At 41.5% G+C, this 22,731-nt stretch overlaps 1 protein-coding gene across 2 annotated transcripts in view; it reads right to left on the bottom strand.

Moving 5' to 3' along the window:
* Positions 1 to 22,731, bottom strand: part of Arhgap42 (Rho GTPase activating protein 42) — a 230,111-nt gene that overhangs the window by 25,123 nt on the left and 182,257 nt on the right. For both annotated transcript variants that reach the window (XM_576354.9, XM_006242515.4), the window contains exons 9-12: positions 9,558 to 9,658; positions 7,478 to 7,587; positions 4,941 to 5,019; positions 3,748 to 3,787 (exon numbers count right to left, since the gene is read on the bottom strand). In XM_576354.9, coding sequence (XP_576354.3) covers positions 3,748 to 3,787; positions 4,941 to 5,019; positions 7,478 to 7,587; positions 9,558 to 9,658 — 330 coding nt within the window. The remainder of the gene's footprint in view (positions 1 to 3,747; positions 3,788 to 4,940; positions 5,020 to 7,477; positions 7,588 to 9,557; positions 9,659 to 22,731) is intronic.

Consider the following 22,731-nt stretch of genomic DNA (forward strand, 5'->3'; position numbering starts at 1 on the left):
GTAGGGGAGCGCTTTATGAGCCAGGCCTTCCTTAATCTTGGGCTATGCCTGAAACAACTATGGCTTGAGGATCTGTCAACCAGCCATGTCATTTTTCTTTTTTAAGAGGCATATCATATTATAGCAACAATATCAACAAAAAAACCAAAACCAAAAACCAAAACAAACAAACAAACAAAAACAAAAAACAAAGAGCAAATTGGGGCCAAAACAAAGCTTTGTTTCTTTGAATAGTCATAGCTCAAGCATTCAGTGGGGGAAGCCTTGTGAACAGAGGAGGCAGCTGAAAAGATTAAGACATGTTCCTCTGGATTTATTATACTCCAGTAAATCACAGTGATTTAATGCAACATATCAGTGATCTGAACAGATTGTGCACACTGTGCTGCTGTTCACATATATTCATGCTTTGTCCTTCAAGCAGGAAGACTGTACTTCTTGGAATCTTGAGGACTAGTTATGGTTGTGGGATCACTGCTATCCAGTGAGATGGAATGGAAGTCATCCTACATCCTGCAGACCAAGGTCACTACAACTGGCATAAGATCAGCCCGATGTGGAAGGAGGTTACTCTCTGACCTCCCAAGTCCCCGAGTCCCTGTGTGGACATGCACTATGAACCGGATCAGAACTCTTGCTGCTGCAAGGCTCTGAGATCTGCAGATCCGCTGTCACCACAGCCTGACCTGACCTTCTCTCATTTAATTATGTATAACTGAACCAAGTTTTGCTGTGACAACAACAGACTAAGGGAAACAAATTCAAGCCAACAAAACTTGTATTCTTACTGAGAATTGTATGCCCTTCTGCACTTTTTGTGTCAGCTCATAGTCCCAGAGACCTGCTGAACAATGTTTCACTACAGAGCTCAGCATTCAGTGCTATGGTGGGAAAAAATGAAGGGCGTGTGGTTAGTATAGTTTGTCTCCAGTTGACTTGTAAAATATAGGCTTGGGAAGGGTCAAATTTTAGGAAACTTGTGTGATACAGAATGAGCAATACGCTAACGCTGTGAGAGGGTTAGTACATTGCTTTCATTAGTGCAAAGAAAAATTCAACTAAAGATGTTGTTTTTAGTGGCTAAAAAATAGAAACCACTTACTCTTAATTTCAGAAGAGACAGTGTGGGAAGTTTCATTAATAAGTTAAATGACACTATTAAAAAGAGTGTGCATGACCCAGAGGGGTGGAAGGAGTAACGCTCTTGCCATGCAGGCTTGAAGTTTAAACTCAAAGAACCTACATGAGGTTAAACTCGGGAGATGCAACTGTCCTAGCATTCAGACAGTACGATGGGAGCCACAGAAAAGAGACCCCCTGGGAGCCCCAGGCTGGGTAGACTGGGGTGCTCAGCTGCAAACAGGAGGCCTTGTCTCTGTTAAAGTAGAAGGTGAGGACCAACAGGGAAGTTGTTCTCTGACCTGCACACAATGCTGTGGCATGGGGGTCCCACACTTACACGCACAGACAGTGAGTGTTTCTCTTAGCTCTCTGTGGTAGAAGACAAAGTAGTCTTGGCATGGGGTAGAAAGAAAGGGAATTCATCCTACATGGTAAAAACTTGGAGTTCTGGGAGAAATGTCTGCTTTAGAACAGGGGACCAAGACAAGCAACCAAATGATGTTCCTTTGGTCTCCTTTCTCTACCATGCCTGAGTCTGAGCAAGCTTTTTCGGTGGCTTCTCAAGGGGTAGAGTAACAATCTGTGAACTCTCTGGAGACTGCCCTGTGCCCCACGCCTACTTCTCCTTGTTTTGGAGAAGAGCAGAAGAGTATTCAGAGTCCACCTACCACCAAATTCCCAGACAATGAAATCCTATAGTACTAATGGCATTTGGCCTGAAGACAGACTAATATAATAAAGTTAAGTTACTCAATCAAAAGTTAAGTGTAAGCAGTTGGAAACTGTTCAGGGCCAAAGCTTTTATTAAAATCCAACTGAAGTTTCCACAAGGCCATTTCGCATCACAAAAGCTATGCATCTTAACACAGTTCCAGCAGCCCGAGAACAAGAGCGGCTTTCTGAAGCTAAGGAAGCAAAAGGCCTTATTCTTTCAACTTCCTCCTGACTCAAAACCCAGCTGTCCCTTTGGGTGTGACCCTGGGGTCTCTCCACACCTCCCCAGGGCTGCCTAGAAAAAGCAATGCTTGTCTTTAATTCCCCAATCACATTTCTAATCTGGCATTTCTGACTAAAACATACAGATGCCCAACATCATACCATGTGTGATTTTAGACGGAAACGAGACAAGAGCACATCTATCTCAAGTGGTCCTCAGGGTCAACTCCTCATCCTTTAGGAAGAAGAGAAGGATGAAGGATGAAGAGTTGGCCCTGTACACCTGTCAGACTCATGCAATGCATGTAAGCTAGAAGTCCCTTTGATGATGGCCTTTGAACCTACAGAGCTTTGTCCCCATTGGAGAGTGAAATGGTGGCTCAAGTTGCCTGGGCCGCCTGTGAAGTCCCAGTGATAAACTATCCAGGCAACACAAAGTCCAGGAGGAGGACACTTCACAGATGGCCACTGTTCAGAATGTGAAGAGAAAGGCTATTGTCTGTTTCCCCTTAGGAAGACCACACCCCAAGGCATGCTTGGAGAAAGTCATCCAGACAATGGTTACATGTTAAAGCTGTTTGGAAACTTTAAAAGTATATACCTCACACACTCATCCTCTGAAATGTACCCGTTAGCCATCCAGGAAAAAAACAGGTGCCCAACAGAAAAATGTAGAACTCAATACTGTGGCTTTCAGGAATTGGTGCTTCACCTAGATCCAGGAGTAAAGGACCAGCTAAGGAAAATCCACACACAAAATTTGCCACCAGAGAAGAGACAGGCTTAACGCGGCAGTGGAGTAAAACTGGAGCACACTGTTGTCTTTTCTTTGTTAAGGACCTAGATGGAGGCACTGAGCTAGGACTACTAGCCAAGAAAGATGATTTTGTATTTCTGAAAAATGAGCTCAGATGGCAAAATCATGACGCTTTCCTAGTGAACGTCTATCCTGATGGTCCCACTTGAGGTTAAGTCCCACTATCCTTTCAACTGGACAGCATCTATTTAACACTGAAAATAACTACTCCCCCAGATAAATTAACAATGTCTCATCATCTCAAGAATAATACATTATATCTCATAACCACAAAGACATATATTCATTATCCCGGACCAGTTCTTTGTGGGCTTCTTGTTGTATTTCTCACGTGGAGGTTTGTCCTAAGGATGATCACACTTTCCTTTTCCAGTGAGTTATACAGCTTTACTTAGAGCATGGAGAGCAAGTACGGAATCACGTGTGACTGCGAAGCAAGGGACTTCTTCCTGCTCAGGCTTAGAGGTCTCTTAGCTGCACCAGCACAGCACAACCTCTGCTCTGTGGCTGTCTCGGAACACTCCTAGCACAGCCTTCTTGAAAACCCGGTCATCCTTACTGTTTGTTTTCATGATTTTCTGTGGAATTAGGAGATCAGGGTTTCCCTCTGGTTGTGTTTGAGGGAACGGACCAAGCTGAGGGGATGACACCAGCAAGGATCATGTTCAGAATTCATATTACTATTTCTGTGACTTCCTTGTCTTTTCTGTCAGGAAATATGACTGGATTGATTTACGATTTACTCTTCAGGGCAAGTCAGAACGTAGAAAAGCTTGTTTCTCATGAAAAGTTTCTGTTCCTTTAAAAGTCTTAGTTAGGCCAAAAAGTAGTGTTCATGCAAAAGATCTAAAGGAAGAAGAAAAAGGACTTACTTTCTTCTTTCTTGCTAATTATGGCGGGCAACGTGTAAATCTAGAGAAGAAAGGACATCAGTTAGTGATTGATGCTAATGGCCATGTGGAAGAGCAGCAAGGTGATGCTTACATTAAAACAAAAGGACTTTGCTCACAGTCCACCAACTGATTTCAGGGGGCTGTCTATCACCATGAGATTCATCTGATTTTGCTGCTTCCTCAAATGAGCCGCCTGGGCTTTCTTTCATGTGGGCACCGTCTTCATGGCATTGCTGAGATAACTAGTCACCCCCACATCTGCTTTAGTTCAGGAATTCTTAGCCATTTGTGAAAAGGTTTTTAAACATTTAAAATCTACGACTAGTTGAAAATTTTGATTGATTGACATTGTACAAAAACAACAACAACAGAGTAGAAAAAAAAAAAGCGATGAACACAGAGCCAGGTCCTTTTATTATTTAGTTTGGTAGACTTAAAATCATGTCCTTGTGTGCTTAGTGTTTAGACTCTAAACTTCGAGTCGAGAATGCACTCCCAGTGCCTGGCACAACTGACTGTGGCCTAGAAATAGGGTTTGAGGGGAAGTCTCAGGGTCCACAGAACATGCTAGCTAGTGCCGAAGCTCAGGCCTGAGCTTGGACTGTTGTTGTTCTCGGCCATCAGTGGAAGCCTCTCTAGTGTCTGTTTATTCTATCTGTTCTCACTCCATGAACTGGGAATAGTGTTCCTACGGAAGCAAACAGCAAGGAGTAGCTTCTCTCTTTCCCACTTAACTTCCCTGGTGTTTGTGAGTAAATTACCACACAGACATCGAAATGACTATTACAGACTATTACAGACAAGATGTGCACCACATGGGGATGTCTCTGGTAAACTGCTGTTCTTTAAAGAGGCACGGACCACAAAAAATGACCCCACACATATTCTAAATAGGAACCTAATAAAATGAGGCAAGGCATGCAGCCAAATTCATGATTATAAATATTTTAAAGTAATTTTAGAGTTGTACATTGGTCTTGGAAATCTTGAGAGACAAATTGTAAGTAGGAGTTACGTGCTAATGACTGAGCAAACAACAGGAAAGCAGGACAGGCCATTCTCTTCTTTGCTACTTTAATGCTTCCAGTTAAATTATATACACATAAAAAGGAAATGCAGAACTGCTAAGTTTTAGAGGGAAACAAAAACTAGAGATGGCGTCCCGATCTTACCGGTTCTTTCCCGTCCATGGCCTCCAGCCAGAGTTTCCGGTTAGCTTCTGAGAATGCCTGTAGTGTGATGATGCCATGTCTGTGGATAAACAGACAGCCTCCATGTGAGTTTCATTCCACTGTGCCTTTCAGCATTTGCTAATTTTCAAGTCCTTGATTCATTAAGTGTAAACTCATAATTTGGAAAGAAAAAAGATCAAAGCAATGAACACAATGGAAATAGAAAACTGGAAGGTTTGTTCTACAGCCATCTTCTGGAAAAGTCACACATGACACACATATGATACTCACACATGACACTTGCACACATATATGCACACATATACCCTTGCACACATATATGCATAGAAACACACATGCATCCACATATACATTCACACACACATACCTGCACACATACATACATGGAAACCCAGATACACTCACATGCAAGCACATGCACACATGTGCGTGCACGCACGCGCGCGCACCCACCCACACACACACACACACACACACACACACTCATACACACATGGACACCCATATACACTTATACACATACATGCACACATGTCCAAGCACACACATACACACTTTTTAAATTTAAATGCTAACAGGTAAGCCATGAATGTGTAAGGCACGGGGCTGTCTGAAGGGATTAATTCAGTTTCCCCTGAAATGGTCAAAAAGATGGCAAACGCGTACCCACTGCTGCTCAAAGTCCCCGCTAGGGTTGATTAAGCTCATGAGCCTGATGGGACCAGCCAGTCACTAACAAGGGCAACGTGTGAAGAAGCGTCAGGTCATACCTAGCCCATGGTCCTTAGCGTTTCTCAGCACCATGAAATGAAGTGTCCAAATATAATTCTCCTGTCAGGCAGGCAGGTATATGTCTGCACCGGGGAGCCTGAGACCAGAGGATCTCAAGCCCAAGGCCAGCATGGCTTACACAATGAGTCTGAGTCCAGGCTTGGACTACAAAATGAGATCCTGTCTCAACAATGTCCCCAAATTTCTTCAATGCAGCCACTGTGAAAAGTTATCTAAGCCTGCATTTCCAGATAAAAGAAGGCACCATATAAAAGGAAGTTGAGGGTGATATAAAAACTTATAGATTAACTCATGTACAAAAATTGATAATATACCCACAATTCCTCTGTAAAACATTGGGAACCTTCATTATTTATATGAAATGATTAAAAACTTAAAATAGCATAATCTGTCAACAAATAACTTATATTTCTTCTGAGATATGAAAATGGCTCACTAGAAGGACAAGAAAAGAAAAACATACGGAAGGGCCCAGGTTGTTTGATGTGGTTGAATTGATTTTCTTTCTCTGGGACAAGTTCTAAGAATGACCAGCTTTATATATTTTAAGTGCATGATCCTCTTGCCTCAGCCTCCAGAGTGCTGGATTACAGATGTATGCTGTGCCAGCCTTGGTCCAGAGTTTAAGTCAATATCACAGCATGATACAATTAGTAACAACGGTCAATACATGCTGGATGCTTCTGGGTGCTGTGTTCATAGGAACATTTGATTACCTCATTTAACCCTCAGCACACCCTGGGTTTATTTCCCTATCTTGGGGAAGAAAATGCCAAAAGCACAGTTTAAGTAATTATAATAATGCAGAAATAGAAGGCACTGTGCACACAGCAGCCCTCTAGCAGCACTGAACTTGGCCAGCTCTGCAGTGTGTCGTATCCCCCTAGAATCTTCATGGTCCATTATCATCAGGCAAAACCATCAGGCTTCAAGGGATGATAAAAATGCCTGTTCTGAGCTTTTGCCTGCTTTTCGGACCCTTGTCTTCCTACGGGGTTGCTTTGTCCAGCCTTATTGTGAAGGGAGACGCCTTGTCTCACTGCAATTTGATATTCCCTGTTTGACTGATATCCCTGGGAGGTCTGCCCCTTTCTGAAGGGAAACTGAGGAGGAGTGGACTGGGGGGAGGGTAGAGCTGGGAGGAAAGGAGGGAAGGAAAACTGTGATCAGGATGTAAGATATGAGAGAATAAATTTTAAAAGTAAAAAGATTTGTTTTTAAACCGGCAACCAACAACACACACACACATAAATACATGTATGTATGTATATGTATATATATTTAAGTTCTTCTATGCAACTCTTTAGCAGCATTATGCCTCATGGTTTTTTCTTTTTCGAATATAATACAATGAAAATGTAGAGGATAAGTATGTGAAAGTCTGAAGTAGGCATGCTGACGGTCTCATCACACACTCTCTACACCAGTGGCTCTTGATCTTCCTAAACTTCGATCCTTTAATACAGTTCTTCATGTTGCAGTGACCCCAACCACAAATTTATTTCCATTGCCGCTTCATAACAGTGATTTTGCTACTGTTACGAATTGTAAATACTTGTGTTTTCCAATGGTCTGTTGTGGCTCCTATGAAAGGGTCGTTCACCAGCAAAGGAATTGTGATCTGCAGGTTGAGAACCTCTTCTCTACACCATTTTATGTTGTGCTTCTCCAGTCTTAGAAGCAGAAATGAAGTAAAAACTAAAGGTGGAAAGTAGTGCTCAAACCTTTCGACCACTTCTATGTCAAAGCAGAAGCGTTTGTCAATGGAATCTGTCTTCCGTCGGATACATGACTTTAACTTAAACATTTCGGGTGAACCAGTAACAAGGCCATTCTGAAAAAAAAAAGAAAGGTATCTAGTTACTAACATCAGGGAGTGGATTGAGTACAGTGATTCAAAGTTGCCAACTGGAACTGTTAACTTACAGATAAGTCATAAGGAAAGTTAACTCCTGTTGCTCTCTAATCCTCTCCTCGCATTGACAATATACTGTGCTTTGTTTCAAAGAAATCTGTCCTAGGACTCCCCTGTACCTTTAGACACGTTTACTCTGAATGGGAACAGATACTGTACAGTGCACACACTCTTGGACTTGGGAAGATCCGACATTGCAGTCACTGTAACAGCACAGCTGCATGTGAGGTAGATGTGCTAAGATACTGCCCTATTTCTCCATCAAAATCCTCTATCATAAAAAAGTAATCATAATCCATATAGCTAAGAGATTAGTGCCATGGGTATGGTTCTGTACTGGAGCCTTGGGGTGATAAACAGTGGCTTGCACCAAGTCCCAGAGGAGCCTCCAGAATAGGGAAGCTCACATTCGCCATTCTGTTCCTGCAGGCAGCCATAACATTCATGGTTTCACTGCTAACCCACTTCTTGGAGAATCAAATGCAAACTCTCTGGATGGGACAGAACAGGGGCCTGAGAATTCTCAGGAGATCTTTTCTACATGTGAGACGCCCATCTAGAATGCAGAAAAGTTTAGTTCAATGATCATTAACCATGTCGTGGTTGTCACAGATTTAGTATCAGGACTTGGCTTGGTTAGCTTGCATTGTAACACTCCAGCTGTCATGTAAGTTGAATTTCTGTCAATTGCTACTCTACGTGAGTCACAGATAAATGTGAATTGTGACTTAATAACTCTGCAGGTGAAGCTACCCACAGGCTCTTTTACTCTGCTAGGTTCCCCTTCTTTCACATGTGTCTCCCACTTTGAATTATTAGGCTCTGATGGATGCCTGAGCACAAGAAGTTTCAGTTAATATATCTTAACATTTCTACCTTCCGTCATTCACTTTGCCATGTTCCACATGATGAAGTACTTGGGTGACTCATTTACTTTCTAGAAACAACTTCCTCATCTGTTAGAATAAGGTTGGAACAAGTTCTCTTTAGGAGAAAAATCCACCTACAGAACTCTTAGCCAATGACCAAATTAGGGTTAGGGTTAGGGTTGGAGTTAGGGTTGGGGTTAGGGTTTAGGGTTGGGGTTAGGGGTTAAGGTTGGGGTTGGGTTAGGGTTAGGGTTAGGGTTAGCAGGATTAAGGTTAAGGTTAGTTTTATTAAAACAATGAATGGCAAAATAGATGGACAGACAGGAAGGAAGGAAGGAAGGAAGGAAGGAAGGAAAAAGAAAGAAGGAAAGACAAACAGACATAAAGGAGGAATGACACATCGACGGAAAGCGAAAGAGAAGTTAGAGTGAGTTACACTTGACATGGAGTACAGAGTGTTCCATTTCATCCAATAAGGAGCATCATCATGTCCTATGATGCTGGCTCGCCGTGAAATATTTAGTGACAAATTTAATCTTTTGGGGAAGTGAGCCTTGATTTGTTGGTTTGAAGGTTTGTTCATTGGCATTTTGGTATGTGAATTGGTTGAAGGTCAGAGGCTAGGGCACACATGGCATCTATAACATTGCCAGCTGTGACAGGGTGCAGAATCCTGGGGACAAGCTGGGTCCGGGCTCTGGCAATCCCTTCCTTGTTTGGTAATCAACCCACAGTGTAGACCCCTCTTCTGAAGCCAGGAATGTACGAGGGGTACCCCAGACATGTACTGAAGGACTCCTACCAGCAACTGAACTGCTTATAAATACATGATAGCCCCAGCTAGGTAGAAATACTGTGCATTATTTTAATGTCATTAAAGTCACTAAAAGTTCTTTTAGTGAACTTTTCACTTATTAAAAATGCATACTGTTTCTAGGGAAGGGAAGCACAGGTGACACTTTATTTATCTTCCATCCTTAAAATGACAAGCTTAATTTAAAAAGGAGAGAGCTCACTCACCATCTTCCCACTGGCTTTCACATCAGAGACGCTCATTGTGAACATTTTGCTTCCTTTGTCGTAAGTACAGTAGTGTTTAGTCCAGGTGAAACCCAGTGGTCCTAGTGCAGGAGGCAAGAACACTTCAGATTTGGTGAAATGGTTTGTACCTGAGTGTGTGCGTGGGCACATGGAGAGTGTCCACACATCAGTGTAGTTGGCACACTCTCTGTGCGTCTGGCCAGGAAAGGTGACTGAGGACAGCATCACAGACTCAAAGGGTTTCACTCAAGCTCTCTGAAGAATCTGGAAACCCACGAGTGAGCCTATCTGTAAACTTCAGCTATCTTATCCTTATCCATAAGAGTGGAATTTGGTCAATAAGTCCAACCAACTACAGACAGAAAATATTTGAAAACCCAATCACAAAGACACTTAACAAATATAACTATTTTTAAAGATGGGGGGATCTTGCTTTGACTATTCTCAATGTTACCATGTAGCTAAAGCCAGTCTTGAGCTCATGCTCCTCCTGCCTTCAGCTCCCAAGGACTGGGATTACCAGTGGGTTTCACTATCCCTGGCTGCTGATTAGAATACTTTTATTACTTAGAACCTAGACAGACATAGAGTCACTCAGTAAGCAACTGACAAATAAGTTAAGAGTGAACGATCATTTTCTCTGACATTTCACCCTTGGAGTTACTTCCTCTTACTGTCGATGTGAGAGAAATAAAGCAGAAGATGGAGCTTGGAGGGTAGGGTGCCCTCCTGATCCCCGCAAAAGCAGAGAGGGGTCTCCAGGGCTGAAATCAGCACTTAAGAGTCAGAAGTAAGGCAAGTTCACAGTCATTGTTAGCTACGTGGCAAGGGCTCACCTGGGCTACAGGAAACCTTGTTGTTTTTAAAAGTAATTTTACTAGAGTCTTGTGGAAGAGCAGGGGATAGAACTGAGAAAGCTGGAGGGGTGCATGCCAAGGACAGCACACAAAGACCTACAGAGTCAACCTACCTGGGCCCATGGGGACTCACAGAGAATGAACGATCAACCAAAGACCATGCAGGGGCCGCTACAGATGTGCAGCTTGGTCTTCACGTAGGTCTCCTAACAGTTGGAGCAGGAGCTGTCTCTGACTCTGTTGTCTGCCATGGAACCCCATTTCCCTACATGGACTGCCTAGCTGGGCCTCAGTGGGAGAGGATGCGATTGTCCTACAGTATGTGCAAGGGCGGGTGGTACCCAAGGGAGGCTTCTCCATTGAGAAGGGGGGATTTAATGGTGGGAGGGATTTGTAAGGGTGGGACTGGGGGCTGCAATCTGGATGTAAAGTGAATACATAAATTAATGAAAAAGTTCTTTTATTTATATCATTTGTATTAAAAAGATGTGTATTATCAGTAATGCTCACTTTGTTTCTCCTATAAATACTATCCCCTTCTCACAACACAGCACTCCATGTCATGGGCTGCTAGTGTCTCTGAAGAATCAGATGCTCCTGTGTCTACAGTGGGGTGTATTCTTCATTCTGCTTTCCTCTGATGAAGTACAAGAGCTTGCAATTACCCAGAAGATTGTCCTGAATCCAAATACCATGATGGGCTGTGTGGGTTGGAAACAGAGCTTAGGGCTCCCTTTCTTGAAGCTTCTTCAGCTTCTGCTCCACCCACTTCAAACAGAATCCCTTAGTCACCTGTATGCATAATGTGACTGCTGGCTCGGTTTCAGAACCCTGCACTGGAAGGCAAGCAATTAGAACAGAAAAGAGCGCCCCTTGAGACAGTGCTTCAGGAGCGCTGGGTTTTGTTTGTGTTAATGATAGTGTCCTTAGTGTCAGCTTGAACTTTGGTAAATACTTAAGCGACTTTAGATTTTTAAATGACAGGGTACACAAACACTTGGCAACTCGAGGGATTACCGCAATTAGATCCTGTTCTGTTCTGAGAGCACTTCATACCACAGAGCTCCACACTTGATACTCCATGTCATGCGACTACTTAACAGCTAGGGGCGCTGAGTGGGACAAACCTGATGCAAACTGGCAGCGACTGGTACTTAGGGAGCGATGTAATTGGTGGGATCAGCTGTTGCTTTAAATTGAAGCAGCCACCATGCTCTGATGAGATTTGAAACGGAAAAGTGTCGGTTGTTTCCTGCCTTATGTTACATGTGTAACCTCCTGCACTTCGTGATGATGTTTGCTTTTCATCCCGCCGCCTCCCTCAAGGCTTACCGGCAGGTGTGGGAGATGGTCTTAGATAAATCGCTTAAAATCCCCCTATTAAAGTACCTGAAAAATTAAATTTTATTCCAACTCCAAGGCTACAAAACCAATGAATCCCAGTCACCCTTCTCAGTGATCACAGAGAGCAGTGACAGATCTTTGGGGGTCGGGTGTGGGTGGGAGTGGGCATCATGTTCATGAACACAAACCTTTACCCCAGAACCTTCATGTTCGACTTGACAAAGGAGCATGACTCAACTCCTAAGGAAAACAGATCCGTCAGCCCTGCATAGGGGTTAGGTGTTAGTTTTAAAGGAATAAAATGCTAAATTGTCTTTATTATTTCATTTTCGAAAATAAAGTTATTTTCATACAATATAGTCTGATAATGGTTTCCCTTCTCTTATCTCGTCCCAGATCTAGCCCACACCCTGCCATTCCAAATCCACTCTCTCTCTCCCTTAAAAAAACGAACAACAAACAAACTAACAACAAAAGAAATGAAGAAATATAGACACACACAGAGTAACAGGCGCAGACACACATACAAACACACACTCTAAAAATTAGAAATAATAATGAACAAATAAGATTTTTTAAAAAATACCCAAATAAAGCAATGTAAGACCCCCCACTCCAGAAAAAAAACTGTACAAAAATGCCTGAGTTCATTTTGTGTTGGTCATCTACTTCTGACCGTAGGCCTGCCCTTAAGAGTGGCGAAGCCTAGTGAGACTCACTGGAGAACCATTTGTAAGCCGTTATCAGTTGAAGATAGCTTAGTGTCTAGGGACAGGAGCATCCATCTGCTTCTCCATCTCAGCACTAGGACACATGTGGTCTGGGCCTGTGTAGACCCTTTGCCTGTTGCCACAGGATCCGTGAGTCCACATGTGCATCAGTCCTGCTGTGTCTGGGAGGTGCTGTTTCCTTCCATGCACACCGACTCTTAACAATCTTCCCACCTCCTCTTCCCCATAGTTCCCTGAGCCCTGAGGGGAGGGGTTTGATGGAGGCATCCCATTTAGGACTGAGAGTCCCAAGGTCTCGCACTCTCTGTCCAGTTGTGGGAGTCTGTCTCTCTCCCCACCTACTGCAGGAGGAAACATCTCTGGTGATGACTGATTGAGACAATGATCAATGGATGTGGGGTTTCATTTGTTTCAATAGTTTGTTTATTTTGGTTTTGCTTTTGTTTCGGAACAGTAGTATTTAGTTTTACCCTAGATCCCCATGCTGTCCAGTGTCGGGGTCTTGGCCGCCTAGGCGGTGTTGGGGATGGGTTCCATCTCTTGGAGTGGGCCTTAAACCCAATGAGATACGGTTGGTTAGAGCCACGTTTGGTCCACTATTGCACTAGCTCATCTTGCAGGCAGGTCACCCACCATTGTACAGTGTTTGTAGCTGGGCTGGTGCTCACCACTCTCCTCTAGTAGCATGCGGAGACGCTCCCATTACTAAACACCAGTCAGTAGCGGGTGAGGCTCAACTTCTCCATGTTCAGTGAGTTAGTTATATGGGCCTTATCTTCAGCAATAGCACATCAGTTTGTGGAGAGCAACCAACAGCCTTGGGAATAGCCTGAGCTCTTTGGGTGTCTCCTTAAGGCACCTTTGACCAACAACTCAACTAGATATAACCCATCCCTGATACTAGAGGTTCTCTCAAAGAGACAGGAAATGTCCATTGGGACTTTGACTCCCATGTTATTTGGTGATTCCATTTGGATTTCTTTCATATATATATATGTGTGTGTGTGTGTGTGTGTGTTTGCTGTAGTAAGTTTCTGTATGAGTCCTCAAATGGCCCTTAAGTGTTAGCTGTCCTTCCTTCTATTCCCTTTCCTAATGCCCTTTAACTTTCCACTTCTCACTTCTCATTTAATGCTCCTTTTCCAGTCCCCCTGTGTAATTATATAAGTTCTATGTTCCCTTACTTAGGAGATCTTTTTTCCCACTTGGTTCCTTACTCTATACCTAACATCTGTGGTTATTCAGATAATAGCATTCTATTGAAGGATTAACGGCTAATATTCATTCACACACAAGTAAACGTGTACCATATTTATTTCTTTGTGGGTCTGCGTTATCTCATTGAGAAGGATTTTTTTATTCCTGTAACTGTGTAGTGTAACTTGATTTCACGATGGTGATGCTTCCAGAATTCTTTTATTACTTGGAATTGTTTTAGCTCTCCTGGTTCTCTGTCTCTGTCTCTCTCTGTCTCTCTCTCTGTCTCTGTCTCTCTGTCTGTCTCCCCCCTCTCTCCCTGTTTTCATAGAAAGCTACATTCTGTCCTTTCAGTTTGCAAAGAATTGTGTTGAAATTTTGATGTGTTTAATTTTTACATTGCTTTTAGAAGAACAGCCATATTTGTGATATTAGTACTAGATCCATGAGTATAGAAGATCTTTCCATTTTCTGCTACCTTCTTCAATTATATTCTTATAATTGAAAGTTTATATAATTGAAAATTATATAACTATATATTATATATAACTGAAATAATTGCATTGAAAAATCTTATAAGGAAAATATCTATTTCTATAATATTTTAAAGTCTCACTTTTTTAGAATTAAGAGTTTGTTTATAAAATATATTGTATATTTTTAAGCTATTGTAAAAGATTTTGTTTCCTAATTTCTTTCCTATTTCATTTGTCTTTTTTATATAGAAAGGCTATTTACTTGTGAGTGTTAATTTTGTACCCAGCAATTTTTTTGAATTTGTATAGAATCATGTCACCTGCAGAAAAAAAAGATTTTGACTTCTTCGTTTCCAATTTATAACCCTTTACCTCCTTCAGTTGTTGTATTAATGTAGCTAAGATCAAGTTCTATATTATAGGTATGGGGAGAATGGAAAACCTTGTCTTGTTCCTGGTTTTAATGGAAATGCTTTGAGTCCCTCTTTGTTTAGGTTGATTTGGGCTGTGACTTGCTGTAAATCATCTTTATTTTGTTGAAATCTATCACTGGTATCCCTAGTCTGTCTCTCTGCCCTATCTGTCTCTTTGTCTCTGTGTCTCTGTCTCTCTCTGTCTCTCTGTCTGTGTGTGTGTGTGTGTGTGTGTGTGTGTTTGTCTTGGACTTTTATCTGGAAGAAACACTGGATTTTTTCAAAGGCCTTTTCTGCACATGAGATGATGATATGGTTTTTGTCTTTCAGTCTGTTCATGTGGTAGGTTACAGCTATCAGTTTACATATGCTGAACTGTCCCTTCATTTTTTGGATGAAACTTACTTGAGCATGATGAATAATTTTTTAAAGTGTTCTTATATTTGGTTTGCAATTATTTCATTAAGAATTTTTTGAATATATGTTCATAAGGGAAATTCTACTATAATGTTCTTTCTTTCTTGGATTTTTGTATGGTTTAGGTATCAAATTAATTGTGGCCTTGGAAAAACAATTAGGCACTGTTTCTTCTGTTTCTACTTTGTGGCATATTTGAGGATCCTCTTCCTTGAAAGTCTGGTGGATTCTGTAATGAATCCATCTGCCTCAGTGTGGGAAACTCTGCTAACTCAGGTGGAAATCTACCATTGTCCAGATAGCCTCTGGGGCTCAGTGTGTAATAGGGGAACTCCTTTGTTAAACAGAGTTTCTCCTATGACTTTGTCTGGGGTATTCTAAGCCCTCAGACTGGTCTCTACCGGAGACAAGCAGCCTCAATTAGTTTACAGGTTGAATTTCCTTACTCCTGACAAAACCTGCTCAACCAGCACCTAAGATTCCTGAGATGCTTCCCCATGCTAATGAGGCATTCCAGGTACCCCAGTCAATGACCTTTGTCTGTCCATTGATTCCTTGTTCAATGTCTCTGTTCCCGCTGCCCTCATGGACTGAATTGACCATCAGTCTATGGAGAGACCCACAACTCAGAGCTCTTCCTTTGGTTGGTTTGTTTGGAGACTTTTATTTCCTGCTTCTATCTCACAAGGGGCTCCTTTTTGTTGTTGTTGTTGTTGTTCTTTTTTTTTTTTTCCGGAGCTGGGGACCGAACCCAGGGCCTTGCACTTCCTAGGTAAGCGCTCTACCACTGAGCTAAATCCCCAGCCCCTCACAAGGGGCTCTTAAGTTGCTCATATGATCTTAATTAATAGGCAGTACATACCTACAAATTTATCCCTTTCTTTTAGGTTTCCAAGTTTGGTGGAGTATAGGTTTTTAAAATATGTCCCTATTTTTCTCTGATTTCCTTGGTGTCAGTTGCTATATCCCTATTTCCATTTCAAAAGTTATTAATTTGGATCTTCTTTCTGTGTCTTTTACTTAATTTGTCTAAGGGTTTTGCAATATTTTTTTTAAAGAACCAACTACTTGTTTCACTTATTCTTTATATTTATTTGTTCTTATTTTATTGATTTCAGCCATGAATATGGTTATTTCTTGCCACCTACTACTTTTTGGTGCTATTTCTTCTTTTTTCTGTTTTCTATCTTTTAGATGTGTCATTCGGTTGCTAATGTAAGATTCCTCCCACTATTTTCTGTAGCTACTTAGTGCTAACCACTTGCGTCTTAGATTGGCCTTCATTGTGTCCAATGTTTTTCCTTTGTTTTCATTTTCATTACACTCTAAAATGTTTCTAAGCTTTTACTAATTCATGTCTTCAGCAATTTGCTATTACTAGCGAGGTGTTCGGTTTCCAGGAGTTTATATACTTTCTGCTGTTTTTGCTTTTGTAGACTTCCAGTTTTAATCCATGGTAATGAGATAGGATACAAGGACTCCCTTCAGTTTTCTTATATATTTGTTGAGATTTGATTCATGTCCACATATGTGGCTAATTTTGGAGAAAGTTCTGTGAGATGCTGAGAAGTATATTCTTTTTGTTTGAGTGAAATGTTCTATAAATATCTGCTCGATCCATTTGATTTAACTCCAGTATTTCTCTGATTAGTTTTTGTCTAGATGACTTGTCTATTGGTGAGAGTGGGGTACTGAGATCACCCGTTATCATTATGTGAGGTCAATATGTAATTTTAGCTGTAGTAGTATGTACTGCCCTTATGTCTGGTGTATATGTGTTCAGAATTTCAGTATCTTCTTGATAGACTTTTTTCTTTGATGATTACATAGTGTCCTTTCTATCCCTTATGATAAGTTTGGATTTGAAATCTATTTTGTCAGATAATGACATGACTATACCTGTTTCCTTTAGTCCATTCACTTGGAATATCCCCTTCCATCATTTTACCCTGAAGTGATATCTATTCTTACAGGTCAGATGTATTTCTTGGATGTTGTAGAAGGTCGGAACTCATTTTCACATCCATCCTATTAGTCATTGTCTTTTTATTAAATTGACATGATTATTGAGAAATATTATTGAGCAGTGTTTGTTAATCCCTCTTATTTTATTGTTGTGTGGTGGTGGTGGTGGTGGTGGTGGTGGTGTGTGTGTGTTAGAGAGGAATAGAGATGGATTAGGAGAAATAGCTGAAAGAGGTTTTAGGAAAGGGCTAAAAAGATTCTGTTCACATCTAGAGTTAGGGTCCCCAAGACCCTGGAAGTGTGGTGGGAAGAAAGGATCCTGCAAGAAGGATTCAGTAAAACAATGGATTGTCTGAGAGACAGGAATGCAAGGGCTAGAGAACCATGTGTCTGATGCAAGAATTAAAATACCCAGTGAATGGAGTTGAGGTGGAAGAAAAGACACTTGTAAGAAGGTTTTTACCAGGCTGAGAGTAAGACTGCAGAGGTCATCCTGGATAACTGAAAGGATAATGTCATCTTTACCCGAGTCCCTGCCAGCTGTGGTCACTGGGGAGTATGGGTAGAGAGTGTCTCTAGATATATGTGGCTGACACGATGGGCTCTAAGTCATTTTAGGAACTAAATTAAACAACCCTGTCTTGTACAGACTAACAAGGATTCAGGAGAAGTAGTCCTTTTAATAGCATCACTGGAAGTTGAGATATTTGATACATATTATTGCTAATTCATAGAACCACAATAGGAATAAATATGAAAAGGAGGCTAAATTCAGTAAACTATGTACGAAAGCAACACAAAACAATACAATACACAATACAAAAGTTCGTAACAGAGAGCTGGAAATACAGAAGTTTGTAACATGCTAACCTAACCATTCACAAAGCCTTAGTTAGGTTCATTCCCCAGCTTTCTTCACTCGGTGTAGTGACAGGGTCATCAAACCTTAACACAAGGGAAGTGGAGAGGCAGAACGATCAGTAGTTCAAGGCTATCCTGAGATACATCGTAAGTTCAAGCCCAGTCTGAAGGCAACACGAGACCCTGTTTGAAAAACTAAACAAAATCCGAAAGGTGGATGGCAGACAATGAATTCCAATAGATTTCTGACTATGAGACTCATTTGCTTCCCATGTTGATTGAAGACTATTAGATGAGACTTAATGCTGCTCAAAGGCAGACAATGTCAGCAGTTCACATGCACATAAAGAACTCTATATTCAGAAGACAATGACTGTCTCTACCCTGTCTTATATTGACTACACCAATGATTGCAGAGGTAATAGGAAAGCATTAGTTTATAGAAATTACTGTTGGCCAAATACAACTAGTGCCATTGTATACATGACACAGGCAGAACCAGAGAGATCCCAAGTAGAAACTGTGTTGGGACAGAAAAGCCATATCAGAGAGGGGTTCATTAAAATAAAGGAATCAATCATCTTGCCTATGAAGGTCTCCAATGACAGACACTGTCCAAGTGCTCCCTCACAAGAGGACATTAACACAGGAGCCTTTCATGATGACCTCTAAGACGCCTTGCTGCAGGGGAAAATTGAGGGGAAAGCCTGAAGGTGGAGGAGAAGCCTTGAAGAGGCCGCTGCACAGGTCTAGCCTGGACTAAGAAGGGGGAGGTGAGGGAGAGGTGAGAGGAAGACACAACAGACAGATTAGATTCCACGACGCAGAGACTGAACTAAAGGTTCTGTAGCCTCGGAGAGTGCCATTAAAAAAGTGAAATAAACTCAGGGTAAGGTTAGCACCACAGATGCTCAGGATAACCTTGAGAAAAATTAGTTGTCTTATAACAAGGTATTACAGAGCAAAGTGATAAAAACTGTATGGTATTTGTACAGAGACAGGCAGGTAGATCAGTGGAATAGAATTGAAGACAGAAATGAACCCACACACATATGGTCACTTGATCTTTGACAAAGGAACTAAAACCATCCAATGGAAAAAAGATAGTATTTTCAACAAATGGTGCTGGTTCAACTGGAGGTCAGCTTGTAGAAGGATGCAAATCGACCCACTCTTATTGCCATGTGCAAATGGGAACTGGGGAAAATTTCCTAACAAAACACCAATGGCTTATGCTCTAAGATCAAGAATTGACAAATGGGACCTCATAAAACCGCAAAGCTTCTGTAAGGCAAAAGACACTGTCATTAGGACAAAACGGCAACCAACAGATTGGAAAAAGATCTTTACCAATCCTACATCTGATAGAGGGCTAATATTCAAAATATACAAAGAACTCAAGAAGATAGAATCCAGAGAGCCAAATAAGGCTATTAAAAATGGAGTACAGAGCTAAACAAAGAATTCTCAGTTGGGGAATATCAACTAGCCATGAGGCACCTAAAGAAATGTTAAACATCCATGGTCATCAGGGAAATGCAAATCAAAACAACCCTGAGATTCTACCTCACACCAGTCAGAATGGCTAAGATCAAAAACTCAGGTGACAGCAGATGCTGGCGAGGATGTGGAGAAAGAGGAACACTCCTCCATTGTTGGTGGGATTGCAGACTGGTACAACCATTCTGGAAATCAATCTGGAAGTTCCTCAGAAAATTGGACATTGAACTACCTGAGGACCCAGCTATACCTTTCCTGGGCATACACCCAAATGATGCTCTAACATACAACAAAGACACATACTCTACTATGTTCATAGCAGCCTTATTTATGCCAGAAGCTGGAAAGAACCCAGATGCCCATCAACAGAGGAATGGATACAGAAAATGTGGTACATCTACATAATGGAGTACTATTCAGTTATCAAAAACAAGGACTTCATGAAATTCATAGGCAAATGGATGGAACTAGAAAATATCCTGAGTGAGGTAACCCAATCACAAAAGAACACACATGGTATACACTCACTGATAAGTGGATATTATCCCCAAAACTCGAATTACCCATGATAAAAATCCACAGACCACATGAAGCTCAAGAAGGAGGATGACCAAAGTGTGGATGCTTCAGTCCTTCTTAAAAGAGGGAACAAAAATATTCATATGGAGGGGACATGGAGACAAAGTTTGGAGCAGAGACTGAAGAAATGGTCATTCAGAGCCTGGCCCACCTGGGTATACAGCCCATTTATATACAGCTACCTAAACTAGATAATATTGATGAAGCCAAGAAATACATGCTGTCAGGAGCCAATATAGATGTCTCCTGAGAGGCTCAGACAGAACTTGTCAAATACAGAGTCTAATGCTAGCAGAAAACCATTGAACTGAGAATGGGGTCCCCATTGGAGGAATTAGAGAAAGGATTAAAGGAGCTAAAGAGGCTTGCAACCCCATAAGAACAATACCAACCAACCAGAGATCCTAGGGACTAAACCACTACCCAAAGAGTACACATGGACAGACCCATGGCTCCAGCAACATATGTAGCAGAGGATGGCCTTGTTGGGCACCAATAGGAGAAGCCCTTGGTCCTGCCAAGGCTGGATGACCTAGCGCAGGGGAATGTCATGGGGGTTGGAAGGGGGGGTTGAAAAGAAGGAACACCATCATAGAAGAAGGGGAGGGGGATGGGATAGGGCGCTTATGAGCCGGAAATCAGGAAAGGGAATAACATTTGAAATGTAAATAAAAATTATTGAAAAAATTATAGGACTAAAAAATAAGGTATGAATAACATAAGTACATTAAGTCCTCACTAGGTCTATTCAGGCAATCCTCAACCCTACATTATTAAAAGGTGCACACTTAGTAGACTTGTCCACAAATGCTACACTATCTGTAGATGGGTCAGCAAGCCATGGCCCCGTTCACTGAATGAACTACTAGATAGTGACTGAATAACACAGATTTGAAGAGTAAGGTCAAAATAATGTTAGTTTTTTTTTTAATCCAAAGCCTTCCTGCCTTTCTGTTTAGAATGAAAATGGGACAAAAAAATGACAAAACAAATTTGTCCTGACTTTCAATTTTTGCTTTGTTTGTTTCTGTTTTGAGAAAGAGGGAGAGAGATGTGCCATGAAGTTGTGACCCTGAGTGGGTAGAAAGGGAAGTGAAGGCTTCTGGGATGAGTACTGGGGAAGGGAAAACATGATCAAAATACAGTGTACAAAAGTTTTAATTAAAAAAATAAATAAATGGTGTGTATGCCAGGATTGCAGCAACTATCTATATTATCTAGGGGAAAAATGAAATAAAATATTCATACAGAATGCCTCTCTGTAGCGTTACATATTAAAAAAAAAAAAAGGACACACCATCCCATACTACACCCAGCACCTGTGGGCCACATAACAATGGCGGGCCACATAAAAATGTTCTCATCTCTGTAGACTCTCCCTTTAAAATTCTCTCCACCTGACTCAATAAGTCTCCATGGCAGGTAGCTACCATGGCAGCCCCACTCATTAAATTTGGTGGCTAGCTGGGGTGCTTTGCCACCGTACCTTTCTCTGGAACTCAGTTGAGTCACCGTGTGAAGGAAAACAACACACAAACTTAGTTTAAAGTCAACAGGTAACTCAATCACTGGATATAACTACTAACATCCTACTTAGTAAGCCATACTAAAATAAATCCTCTAATGACAAATAAATTAGCCTTTGAATTAAATCAAAAGTTATAATATCTACATATGTCAGCACTGACACACAAACACATCACCTTCAACCATAACCTTTCCATTTCTTCTCCTGACCATTGAGACTGTAAGATACTCAAGGGACATGTTCCACAGTCTCCATGTGTCTTAGTCAGGGTCTTATTGCTGTGAACAGACACCATGGCCAATGTAAGTTTATAAAGGACAACATTTAATTGGGGCTGGCTTATAGGTTCAGAGGTTCAGTCCAGTATCATCAAGGCGGGAGCATGGCAGCATCCAAGCAGGCATGGTGCAAGAGGAGCTGAGTTCTACATCTTCACCCAAAGGAAGCCAGGAATAGACTGAACATCCCCAAGCAGCTAGAAGAAGGGTCTCCAAGTCCACCCCCACAGGGACACACTTCTTCCAACAAGGCCACACCTTCTAATAGTGACACTCCCTGGGTCAAGCGTATGCAAACAATCACACCATGCTAATGGGGGAAAAGGTTGATTTAGTTGGCAAAATACTGTAGTTGAAAGGTTTGTGACAGAGAACCCAGAGCTGCAGCACTGACTGTGAAGAACTTTGATGTGCATTTGTAACATGGTCAGTAACATGACAGTGAAGGTTGCATGTGATACTCAGGCTGTGCTCAGTCATTAAATAGTGTCATACAAGCACATACCAATTTGATGGACAGACTTGGCAAGCATGCCTTACCACACAGCCTGGATGGACAAGGGACCTAGGCTCAGGTGAGGAGCTAGGACTCTCCCTCTCATTAGCAGTATGATCTTTTCAGATCTGAAGTTATGAATCTTGATGACACTCTAGTTATTTTATAATTAGAGCATAAGAAATAGCTAGAGTCCAACTATTTTAAATTTGACCAAAACAAATAAATTAGACTATGGTTATTTATTTATTTATTTATTTATTTATTTATTTATTTATTTATTTATTTTTGGCTTTGACATTTCCTGGAGGGTAATCCCTAATTTACTTTTAACTGCTGACCTGACTACCTTCCCAATGGTATACTGAGGATACTTCCTCTTTCTCCTAGCCACCGTGGGCTTGTGGTCCATCTCTCCTCACAGCAGCTTTCTCCTCTCCTCTCGTTCTTTGTTCTTCCTCCTTCTGTCACTTTTCCATCCCCAACCAAAGTAACTCAAAACCAACCTACC

Source organism: Rattus norvegicus, chromosome 8 (genome assembly GCF_036323735.1).
Source record: "Rattus norvegicus strain BN/NHsdMcwi chromosome 8, GRCr8, whole genome shotgun sequence".
Lineage (NCBI taxonomy): Eukaryota > Metazoa > Chordata > Mammalia > Rodentia > Muridae > Rattus > Rattus norvegicus.